The sequence below is a fragment of the Thermobia domestica genome, chromosome 5 (genome assembly GCF_964235325.1).
Source record: "Thermobia domestica chromosome 5, izTheDome1.hap1.1, whole genome shotgun sequence".
NCBI classification, from domain to species: domain Eukaryota; kingdom Metazoa; phylum Arthropoda; class Insecta; order Zygentoma; family Lepismatidae; genus Thermobia; species Thermobia domestica.
Window position 1 is genome coordinate 161,139,128 of NC_137458.1, and position 13,243 is coordinate 161,152,370.

Genomic DNA, 13,243 nt, shown 5'->3' on the forward strand with positions numbered 1-13,243 from the left:
ATGCAAAGAAATGTTTATAAGGAACACATTTCTGAAGCCTACGGAATTAAATAGTGTTCAGTTTTACTATACGGATCCATAGTATAAGTAGGGGTAGCAGTAGGAGTAGGAACGAGTTAGAAGTCCAGCAGGGGTTCTGTTCTCGACATAAAATGAGCAAATTAAAGACTTCCCTACATTTTTCCGTGCATCTTACAATCTATGGATCCTATAGTAAAACTTTACCAAAAATAGTAAGTAATACAGTTGTATTTTATTTTTACAAATGTAGGGTTACAACAGTAAATTCATTATAAGTACTTTGAGATGGTTAAATTAAGTGAGTGCATTTGAACCACCAGTGAAATATTTTTGCACAGTGCAGAAAATCTGTATTATTTGTTTACAAGTGTAGCGTTACTAGTATGAAACCATTACAAGTGATATAGGAATTCGTATCACTGCGAAAACTCATGTGTTCTCGCATTGGCGTCTCTGGCATGTAAAATTTGGGGGGGGGGGACATCAAAGGAAATGATCTAACTGCTAGTATCTCAGTGGAATTTTAGATTGTGTCACTTCAAAATATTGGGGGGGACGCGTCCCCCCCGCCAGAGACACCCATGTGTTCTCGCAACTTTTGCTTACGCGCATATTCATCATTACTCACGTGCCTGTTACCTTCGGACCCGAGCTTTCGCGCACCCCGGCTAAGCCCTCTCTGTGCCGACACTTGAACTGCACGTAAACATTAACTAATAAACGGAAGATTTTTTTTTTTTTTGTAGCCTAGTGGAATTCCGTTAAATTTGGAACTTACATCTGTAAAAGAGTTTGCAACACTGCTGACAGTAGCAGAAGATAAGTGACGAGCAAAACAGCTGAATCAACGTGACGGACGGACGAGTATTAAACGAAAAATGTGTTTTCATTAATAGAAATAATTATAGTAAGATAATTAAAGCTGTAGAACAAAGGAATGGCCGTGTAAGTGAAAAATAATGTGGATATTTAATTTTATATCACTAACGGCTTTGATAAGGAATGCACTAGTTTTTTTTTTTTTTTCAAGTTATTTGTTTAGTAGATTATTTTACTTCGTTGCTAAGGCACTTTTTCTTATTTTTTCACTTAATATTCCTTAAGAGTTGCTTTCGTTTGGAGTTATAATATGATGATAGTAAAACAGCGAATTTTAATATATATACATGTAAGGTGCAGATTTATTGTACGGATCCCTATGTAAATTCCTTACATTTTTGATTTTAGTAAATCATCTATGTCTTAAACAATAATTTTTGGAGTGAAGAATTCTTTGTGCAAATTCTTTTAGCATGGTTTCAGTGTACGTTCATGATAAGAGCTATTGTGCAAAATACACTAACCAATTAACACTAGGTGGAGACAATACAAGCATGAATGCTACGGTATCTACCCATGTCAAGGCAAGGAGCGCAGCAAGGAATCCGATTAGTGGCGAGGGGGCGTGTTCGTAGGGAGCAGGTGCGTTTGCAACGGTGGGTATACACATACACAAGGATAGCGCAAAACTATATATATGTGGTACAACCACTTATCTTGCGTATTGGTTGAATTATGTCTTCATAGGTTACTAAGAACTTTATAGTCGATATCCTAATATGTTTTTATTGGGTTAAGTTCTGTATCGCCGGGCCAATTTTAGGAAATTTAACGGGTCACTTGGAAAATTTAATTAAGTTTGTGAGAAAGAATGAGTGAAAGTCAGGAAGAGGAGTAGTAAAAGTTAAGAAAGTGGTTATATTCGTTGGTTGTTTTTGACGTAGGCGGCACTATATGTGGAGGCAGATGGACTATATCGCGGAGAGGTACACTTGTTATGATATAGTTACGCGAAGGCTCGTATATGTTAAGACTGTGACATAGATTGTAAAATGTACACAAAAATTTGGACAAGTCTTTAATTTTCCCATTTCATGTCGAGAAGAGAACCCAACCAACCCTTGCGGGGCTTCTAACCATTCCTCCTCCCCCTCCTCCTACTACTACTACTTCATCTTCTTCCATGGATCCGTATAGTAAAACTGCACGCCTAATGTAACGCAATCTAACGTAACATAATGTAATCCTACCAACATAACCGAATGCAGTACATTTTGGTACTTTTTTCAGGCGATACAGCACTAATGCCTTTTTATTGCATACACATTTGAGTTCCAAAAAAACACAACCCATCACTAACTCTCGAACACTTCTATAATTACGCGTCATCAGTTAGCGCACTGACTTCAGGTACTTCAACTTCACTTTGTATACTATGATTAATGGATTCCTTATTGACAATCCGAGTTTAACATCTTACACTTTCATTAATGTGTTTCTACGTAAATACACATTTCACAGGTAAGAATACAACATATTTCGATTATTTACACAATGGTATATTAAGATATTTATTACAAATCTGTCCTGGAAATTTTATAAGTATGTGGTTCCGTACAGTAAATCTGCAACATTTATATATATATATATATATATATTTGTGTGTGTGTGTATCGAAACATCGGAGGAAAGAGGTGTCGTCTCGCTAATATTCAGATTTCTCTTTCTCTATTCAGAAAATACCGAATGGGAAGATTCGCTTACGTAGGAAGTGTGGAATTTGATTGGTTTTTAATTAAGAGTAATGACATGTTTCAGCGTTTCAGAAAGAAAAAAAAAAAAAATTCTATATCCAAATTTCTTTTTTTTCTTTTCTTTTTTTTTTCATTTTAAAAGTGCCGAATGTAGAGATTTCTTTTAACATGGAGATGAGAAATTTGGTAAATAAATTTATAATTAGAAATAAGGAAATATGTGCTTCTAAAAGTTCCGTTTTTAAGTATGAAAAGTAACGAGATGCAAGGACTCGAAAAAAAACGGCTTTTTGGAAAAAAAAAGTTTTTTCTGCTTCGCTTTTCTGCTTGGGAAATTTTGGACTTTTTTTTTTTCCAAATTTTGCTTTACATTGATACAGCAGACTTTGTTTCGCTTCTCTACAGCACAAAAACTCATTTAATTAGTGGTTGATGTAGGTAATAATATAAAACCTAAAATAAACCATGAATTTCGAAAAGACTTTTTTAAATTTCTTAACATATTTACATTATGAATTCCTAAGGATTAACCAATAGATGTAATAATTTTTTAACCTCTTATACACAAAAGTAAGTACTTTTATTTTAAAAAAAATGATACACAAATAACTAGCAAAATTGTATGTAGTATTTTTACTTCAAAATATCACACCCTCTTTTTGAAACAAAATAAAATAAAGCATGAAATAAATACATTTATATGATAATCTTAAAGGCTGCACATCAATAGCTTGGTTTCGGGTGGTTCTACACATTCTTGAAAGTTTTAAGTTTTAACTTCCATATACATTGTATGGATATTTCGAACAAATTTATCATTCATTGATCACATACGTAATAATTTGTTACCACCTATCAGGTGCTTCGGATTTGCAAAATCGGTAAAATTCCGAATTCTAAAATGCACTAAATGTTCCTTAAGCTTGTTTAGAATCGGGCAAGTACCGAATTTTGTGTTCATGGATCATATGTGTAATTGACCGTTCATCTGATCGTGTGGTTTCCTAGGCTTATAACCACCATCACGGTTTACCCAGTCCTGAAGGTTTCTGAATTTTTAACGACAGGAATTAAGCTTTTTTGAAGGGAAAAAAATGGGAAGAATCAATCACTGTTTCAATTCACAAAGGCGACAAAACTTATTGTAATAATTAGCGAAGCATTTCTCTTAACATTATATTAACAAGATTGATTCTATACGCAGATGAAATTATTGGAGATTATCAGTGTTGATTTAGGGAAATCGATCAACTATCGACCAGATATTTACTATTCAATAAATACTCGAAAGCAAATGGGAATATATTACCCAGTACATCAGCTGTTTATTCATTTTAAAAATGTTTATGACTCGGATAGGAGAGAAGTAGTGTACAATTCTTACAGAATTCGGAATGTCGAAAAAGCTAGTTAGATTTAGATTATTTAAAATGTGTTTAAATGAATCCCAGAGTAAAGTCCGAGTAGAAAGATTCTTGTCCATGAGCTTCAACGTCGAGAATTGTCTGAAACAAGGAAATGCGTCTTCGCCAATTATTATTCAACATTGTTCCGGAGTACGCTATAAGGAAAATTAAAGATAGCAACCAAGCCCTAGAGCTGAATGGTATTCACCAGGTTATGGCGTATGCTGATGATGTAAATTTAATAGGGAATGATAGGAGAACAATAGAAAATGCATAGGCTTTACTAAACGCTTGCAACGACATTGGTTTAGAAGTAAATGCAGAGAAAATTAAATACATGTAAGTTCACCGGGATTGTAATACGGCAAATTATGGATGCGTTAAAATATCAAATAATATTTCGATAAAGTGGATACTTTCAAATATCTAGGATCAATATTAACAGACCAAAATCATATCCACAATGAAATTAAATGTCGAGTGAAATCAGGAAATTCGTGTTATTATTCAGTTCAAAATATTTTGTCGTCGCGAATTCTGTCGAGGAATTTAAAGCTTAAAACATATAAAACGATAATCATGCCTGTTGTTCTGTATGGTTGTGAAACATGGTCGCTTGCGATGAGGGAAGAACGCAGACTGAAAGTATTTGAAAATTAAATCCTGAGACGAATATTTGGACTCAAGAGGAACGGGAATGGGGGAAACTTCATAACGAAGAACTGCATAATTTATATGGTTTACTACATCATTACGGTCATCAAGTCTAGGAGGCTCAGGTGGGCAGGTCATGAAGCCAGAATGGAAGAAGGTAGGAACGCTTTCAAAGTTTTAACTGGAAATCCAATCGGAAAACGTCCATTAGGAAAACATAGGGGCAGATGGGAGGACAATATTAAAATGGATCTCGCAAAAATAGGAATACAAAGTAAAAACTGGATCCAGTTGGCTAAGCACAGAAGTCAGTGGAGAGCTTTTGTGAACGCAGCATTGAACCTTCGGATTCCATAAGCCATAGAAAGAGAGAATATATTTAAATTAAGCACAACTGCACAACAACCATGAGTGAGTGGTTAGTTTTTGCACTTCTTTCGGGAAGTCCGGGGCTTAACGCCGAATTCGAGCATTTTAACAAAAGTTTTTCTTAATTCCATCTGTGAATGTAGAGATAGTGCGTGTACTGTGAATCCTGGCCGACTTCCTTTATCGTTTTTAAATCGTTGTTATTACTAATTACCAGCAGTGACGGATTTGCGAAGGGGGTTAGGGTGGGGATGTCTTACAGATTGAAGCCTGTACCCCGAAATTGAGGAATTTCTAAAACAATCGAAATATTTGTTATGCCTTTACTCATAAACTTCAAACTCTCCTCAAATAAAAATTAGGTATTTTTTAAAAATAACTAAAAGTTATTATGAAAAACCCTCCCAAAATACTTTTCTAAATCCGCCACTGATTATCAGTATAAAATGTTCTTCAAGGTTGTATCCGGAAGATTATTGCTGATTACAAAGAAAACGAAATATTAGTTATGTCTATACTCATAAACTTCAAGCTCCTCCCAAATAAGAATTAGGAAATTTTAGATAAAACAAACAATAAGCAGAGAAAAACTTCCCAAAATACTTTTCTGAATCCGCTACTGATTGTTTCTATAAAACTGTATTGAATGTTGTATCCGAAAGATTATTGCTAAATCATTGCACAGCTACAGTATAACAAAAATCTGGAAGTACGCTCTGACGGATATTGAAAAACATAATTTTAACTTATGTGCTAGAAGCTAGAGTAGGCCTACTAATCTCTTAAGAAATGAAACACAGATGACTAAAAACAAATGACGTAGAGAAGAAAAAAAAATGTCGGTAACTCAGAAGTTAAAATAAAGTTAACACGTTGGCTACTAACGTCCCATATAAGGGACACAGCGGGTTTTACGAGGGACCGATTCATAGACATAAACCGCAACCATAGACCGGTCATAAGAGAATTACCTTACCCACAGACCATCTGCCAGAACGAGCCCGAGCGTCTCACACATGGGACGCTGGTCCTTGGTGAAAACCAGTCCCAAATATATTTTTTGTGTCGGTAGCGAACGTGTTAAATATCCTCTACAATTGCCCTCAAATACTACGTACTGTATGTTTACTTTAATTCATAAAACATGTGCTCCATCCATCATGATGGTGAATTCCAGAGCGAAATATGGTATTTAGGTCATGAAATCTTATTTAACTTTAGAGTATACTATAAGAAAGCTATTCAAATAGAAAAATCATGAAAATTTAAAAGGCCAAAATTTCCAAAATTCTCATTTTTTCCCCAAAAGGCCGGCTTTTTATGTGCAAAAAATCATCGATTCAAAAAAGCCGTTTTTTTTTTTTTTTCATCTCTAAAAGTAACTCATTTCTATACTATCCAAATTTCCTTTTCTTTCCTCAGAAAATGATCCATCTAAGCATGCTTAATTTGGAGATGTGAAATTCGGTATATAAATTCTTAATTAAGAGTAAGGGAATACTTTTCGGAAACTCCACTCTAAGCAAGAAAAGGGGTAATTCATAAAATGTTCAAATTTTTCTCTCTTTATTCCAAAAATTCTCAATATTGGAATTTGCTTAAGTTGGAGATGTGCTCTGCGGTACACAATCTATTTATTAAAAGTACGTGATTCAGCACTTGAAAAAAAAAAAAAAAAAAAAAAATCCATATTTGAAGGGGAAAAGAAGCACAATTTCTACAATATTCTAATTTCCGGTTTTATATTTATTACATCTTCCTGTATGCAGAACGAACACTTCTGTTAATACTGGAAAAATTTATCGAGTATTTGTTTTCTTACACTGTGATTCCCCTTGCCCGCAGTAGTCATTTCAGGTTTTGCTTTGGAGGAGGGAGGGGGGAGTTAAGACTTTCCGATATAAATAGTATTATTATGCTATTGATTAAAATGTGTCGACATCTCAAACTCAGGTGGAGCAATTGCCCGCCTGCCCTCCAGAAACGACGTTATTGTATAGTGAAAATGCTTAAGTTTATCTTAGAACCTTATATGTACTAGACTAGGGCCATCGTAACCTGAGCTCTGACAGATCTAACATCGTGTAAGTTGACGACAGTGTTGCGAACCGTCATAGCAAGAAGAATCAAAGCGACCACATGACAGAACGATAAAGGAATCGAATTACTTTATCACTGATTGAATCAGATTATAAGTTGAAATATTTACAAACTAGATATTTAAAAAAAAATAATCGTACTTCACTTTACTCCTCAACATTCCAGCACAACGTAGTTCCACTAGGCCTAAAGTTATTGCCACAATAATGAATACTTTTTTTCTTTATCCACTTATTGACACAACTCTGTCCTTTTGACAAATTTGCTACGTAAATAGAAGTGGGGTTACATGGAACAACAACCGGTCCACCTCCCTATCGCCGCAGGGAGTAGGTTTTCATGGAATTGAAAGCGAAGAGAATAGTGAGTCTGTACGGCTCTTCTAAAGTTCAAGGGCAATGAACCATTATTTGGAATGTCAGGCTGAAATGAGTATAATTTCTAATGATCTTTGTAGGAAATTTGTTGACAAAAGGAAAAAAATGTACCTACATACTCTATATATTACAGAGATTGTTATAATGAGCTTTTCATAAGGACTGATTTAGAAATTGAGTGGTTGGAAAGTAACGAACGTGATCCAGCTATATTTGTCTTTTCGTACAAGACATTTTTTCACCAATATGTGAAGGGGAGGATAGGTTTAGACCCACAAAAATACATTTGGAAACACTAGGTTGTTTCCATGGTAACCGAACAGTGTTGTCGCATTTATACCTACTCATTACTGTGTAAGTTTTTGTGTTGTCAGGTTGTTTTGATTTTTTGTGCTATCATCTCAGTGCATTGGTGTGAATATTGTGTTGTTATTTTCATTCATCAGTGGAACATAGTTTGTATTCGTATTATTCACATAGACCTAAAATATAAATTTAGTATGTCTATGTATGTATGTTTGTGTTTATGAACACAATGCCTGAAGTGCGGAAAGGGGGTGCCCTTGACAAGTCAGGCACGGGAATTTGTTTGAGTTTTACGTCCCGCGGTTATGCCGGTTAGGCTAAAGGAGAACGGGAATTTGTGTTTAATCTTAGGGAATATTTGGAGAAAGAACGTAACGACGGTCCTTTATTGTCATTGAATAAAGTGATTGAAAGAGTAGATTCAGCTTTATACATTAGCCCTACAACTGTGAAAAGAATCACAAAAGAGAAGTGCCTGAAAGACCTCGCTGAACCGACGGAAATTTTATCCACCCTAGGAAAAAAGCGCAAGATTTCTACAGTAAATGGAATTAAATTATCTACAATTGAAAGCCATTCTCTAACGTAAGTAGTTTTCATTAAAAAAAAAAAAAAAGATATAACATTATGGGTCTTAGCAGAGTCGTTCTGACGCGTGTTTAGTGTCATACTAAAGAGTTGAACTGATTTTGAGTTTAACGTCTCTTTCAACAGCGAGGCTATATGAGACGTGGACCTACTGATTAACGTGGAATCCGAACCACATGAGCTCCCGCCGGGAATAGAGCCGGAGTCTCCCATGCCAAAGGCGTACGCTAACCGCTTAGCTACGAAGAAGCCCGATCTCATACTAAAGAGTTTGACTAACATATGTTTCCATGCAGTAGTCAGGCATTTAGTATGACGCTAATCATATGTCAAAACGACTCTGCATAAGGCCCTATGTGTTTAGAAGTAACGGTTGTTTTCTTTACGATTTTGTAAACTATCTTAACGCAATACTAACTTGTTTGTTTCTTTTGTCTAATACTTTCGTCAGGCATAATGTTAAATAATATTTTTGTTGTAATACATATATGATTCATTTCCACAAAATGTGCTCCTTGTTATATTTATATTGTTACAGAAGATAAATGTGGCAACCGCGCTTGATCGCACGTGAGAGTTGTCAGAGCTCTTCTTAGCGCGGCCTTACTCTAATAGTACTATGTATGCTCGCGTGCAGAACTTTCTGACCAATCAATGTGAGTAGTGGTTAAGAATAACAGCTAAAAACAGTCATTTTAGACGTGGCTTTTGATAGTCATTGACAAGAATACGTGGCATACTTTACGACAGATTACATATGTAGTGTTATTTACTTTTATCAATGTTTTTACATTTTATTTTTTTAAACTTAAAGCTCTCGGGTCGGGATGTGGAACTCCCATCGCCCAGTTCTTCGGAAATGCAGTCAGCCACTGGTCCTCAGCAGGGTGGATTGGTTTAAATCACGATTTAAATTAAGATTTAAATCACTTGATTTTTTAAATAAAAATCGTTGATTTAAATCAAATTCTGAAATAAATTAATTTAAAATGAAAATAAGTAAAATCCTATTTCTGTTCTGTTATTTCGATTATGGAAGATGATCATCATAATACAATGAGACTCAAATATATGTAAGCGCAATATGAAAACGAGTATCATGCAGAGGATTATTAGGGAAAATCCCGTTTTGAACGGGTAACGGGGATGAATCCTACTTTCTTCCCTTCGTAACATACGGTTTTTAAATCGTTAACTATTCCAACGGGAAAGTCACCATGGACATTTAAGACGAAAATTCTTTTGTGTCCGATCCCCTCCGAAGCAAAATAAAAACAATCAAAACTTTAGTCGAAATTTATGTACTAAATACATAAAAGTTCCTCGGAATCGTAATACGCAAATTTTGGATGCGTTAAAATATCAAATAATACTTTTGATAAAGTGAATATTTTCAAATATCTAGGATAAATATTAACAGATGAAAACGATATTTATTAAGGCAATAAATGTCAACTGAAAGCAGGGAATTCGTGTTATTATTCAGTTCAAAATCTTTTGTCGTCGCGAATTCTGACGAGGAATTTGAAGCTTAAAATACATAAAACGATAATCATGCCTGTGTTCTGTATGGTTGCGAAGTATGATCGCTTATTATGAGGGAAGAGCATAGACTGAAAGTATTTGAAAATAAGATCCTGAGACGAATATTCGGACCCAAGAGGAACGAGAATGGCGGAAACTTCATAACGAGGAACTACATAATTTATACGGTTCACCAAACACTGTTGGGAGCATCTAATCTAGGAGACTCAGGTGGACAGGTCATGTAGCCAGGATGGAAGAAAGTAGGAACAGTTTCAAAGTCTTAAGTGGAAAACCAATGGAAAAAGAGCATTAGGAAGACCTAGACACAGATGGGAGGAAATATTAAGATGGATTTCACAGAAATAGGAATACAAATTAGAAACTGGATCCAGTTGGCTAAGGATAGAAATCAGTGGAGAGCTTTTGTGAATATGGCATTGAACCTCCGGGTTCCATAGACCATAGAGTTAGTTACTTAATTTTAGGCGAAGTTTATGTACTTTATATGTATTTCGTGCTGCTAGCTAGTTCCGAGTTTTTAAAAATATGTCCCTGCCAAATATCAGTAATTTTAGTGAAAAGAAAAGTGTCATGTTGATAAATGTTGCTGTACTTTTTCTTTAATGCTTAAGAAACATTGTTTGGGATTGAAATAGGTTAGCGATTAGGAATTAATTCAAAATTCAACCCTAATACATTCACTTAAGTGGCATAATTGACATTTAATACTAATTCTAATGTTTCTTCTTCAGTTAGCGACTTGTATTATACAAGGAGAAAGATTTGATTTAAATAAAAAAAATCGATTTAAATTTTAAAAATCAACAGAAATGATTTTTAAAAAATCATGATTTTTTTCCACCCTGTCCTCCAGGTTGGGGGTTATGCCGAGCCGATCAGCCGGCATTTAATACCTGTTATCGAGCATAGTACAAAGATAAGCCTCGGATGTGGACTGCTTTCTGGATGCCAATCTCGCTATGATCAGTTTCTGATAATTGAATTTGTGATCTGGAAGACGAATCTGCCTGGAGCCATTGGACGGAAGAGTGAAGCGCATGCGCACTTAGAAGAACTGGAGAGAGAGTTGCTCTAAATGATTGGTGGGGTCTTGGGAAGTAGATTGTCCGTGGACGTCGTTCTCCATGCGAGGTAGACGTGCACCCATCCCGGCCGACTGTTGTGTGCATCAAATATTCGTGTTGTTCGGTGTTCAGTTCTTGAAAGTGTAAAAAATACAATATATATATATATATATATATATATATATATATTAGGGATGGCCAATTCCGGAATTCCGGAAAGTAAAATCGGAAAATTCCGGAATTCGGAAAAATTCCGGATTTCGGAAAAATTCCGGAATTCGGAAAAATTCCGGAATTCGGAAAAAATCCGGAATTCAGAAAAATTCCGGAATTCGGAAAAAATCCGAAATTCGGAAAAAATCCGGAATTCGGAAAAATTCCGGATTTCGGAAAAAATCCGGAATTCAGAAAAATTCCGGAATTCGGAAAAAATCCGGAATTCGGAAAAAATCCGGAATTTGGGAAAATTCCGGATTTCGGAAAAATTCCGGATTTCGGAAAAATCCGGAATTCGGAAAAATTCCGGATTTCGGAAAAATTCCGGATTTCGGAAAAATTCCGGAATTCGGAAAAAATATTTTTTCTTTTTGTAATCCTAAGAATTTTGTTCAAATGCAAACGAACAAATTTCCTTTTTGTAATCGTAAGAATGTATGATGCAAGTTAAGCTGAAACTTACATCCTAAAGTATACACTACTCAATCTTCCCATGGTTAATGAGATGTAGTCCAAAAGTACGATGTACTCCTAATATTTAATTTTTGTTTTACTGTGATATTGTCCAGAGGTAAGACATATATCACACTGAGATAAACAACTTGACATAATGAAGATGTTATCATACGTAGTTTTCCAGAAAATCGTGAGAAACGATTTTTTATGAAGTTAAAATATGCGTCGCTTGTTGCCAGTGTGATGCAATTGATAACTTTTATGCTGGAATAGTCTTATTATTATTATTATTATTATTATTATTATTATTATTATTATTATTATTATTATTATTAATCGTTTATGTACTGTAAAAGAAAAATATGAACCGTTAAGTAGTAGATTTTATCTGTTGTTTTTTGATATCTTCTAACAGTAATAACAAATTGCTTGTAAATACGCAATGATTATCAAGGACAATGGCATATTAATGTAAGGACTACTCTGCAGACTAGCAATAAACAATAAACAATAACAGATAAACAATAGTCCCCCCCCCCCAAAAAAAAAAAGTAACTAACTTGGGCACGTCAGAATGTTTGCGAGAATATAGGGACGCATTGAGACTAGCAAAAAACGTGGTGTTATTATTACTCAAAGGGCCGTACGATGGAGGCATTAACGTTAATGTTAATGGCACGAATGAGCACTTACTTGCTCTAACGGTTAACCTCATTTTTGAGATGATTCTTAGAAGTGGGCGTGTTGGCATGCAGTTGGAGTACTAACGATTTGCGTCACTATCGAACACTAACGTAGCACTAGCGACGTTTAAAGTCGAAATTGGAGTCTGACATAAGTGGCTTGTCAACTTCACGGACATTATATTTTCCTTGAATGCGAGAATTTTGCGCCCGGGAAATTTCCGCCCTACCACAAAAATAGGAAAAAATGCGCTCGCAATATGTTTGCACTGGGATGTTTGCGCCCTACCCCAAAAAGAGGGGAAAATGCACCGGCTATATATTTGCACTGGGATGTTAGCGCCCTACAATTCAACTTATTATTGTATTGTTTAAAGTAACTTCCACTCGCACTTGAACTAGGCTTGCCTCTCATCGTCTCTGTGAGTTACTCCATCCGTTATAATATTCCGAACAAATGAAAAAAAATACAATTTTAGTTCACTAAAGGGCAATCCATACAAATACAATTTTTCATTATACTACAAAATTTACAATAAACGTATAAATGACTGATATATAATTATTTATTAATATAATCAAAGAGTATAATTTAATCTACAAAAGGCTGTTTGGCTCTACCCAGATATCTCTGTTCACAATCCTTGCGAGTTGTTTGGCTTTTCAGGACACACAATATAGAAAAGAAAATGTAAAGTGAATGTAAAATCAGTTCAGTAATATTATCAAGAAAACTATGTACAGTGTGTTTACTTGCTGGAATTACACTTCAAACACACAATTGCGTTCAGTCGTTCTTTCAGGTAAAATGTTCCGGGGGGCACATTTAGTATTCCGGAGGGGGGTCACTGCTGGTACTATTCTATTTATTATTATATTATA

The 13,243-nt window shown here is 35.1% G+C and overlaps 1 protein-coding gene across 1 annotated transcript in view; it reads left to right on the plus strand.

Moving 5' to 3' along the window:
- Window positions 1-797: 797 nt before the first annotated feature.
- LOC145686219 (glutathione S-transferase 3, mitochondrial-like) overlaps window positions 798-13,243 on the plus strand; it is a 49,972-nt gene continuing 37,526 nt past the window's right edge. Inside the window, exon 1 of the mRNA XM_081759280.1 lies at window positions 798-966. Coding sequence (XP_081615406.1) covers window positions 959-966 — 8 coding nt within the window. The 5' untranslated portion in view covers window positions 798-958. The remainder of the gene's footprint in view (window positions 967-13,243) is intronic.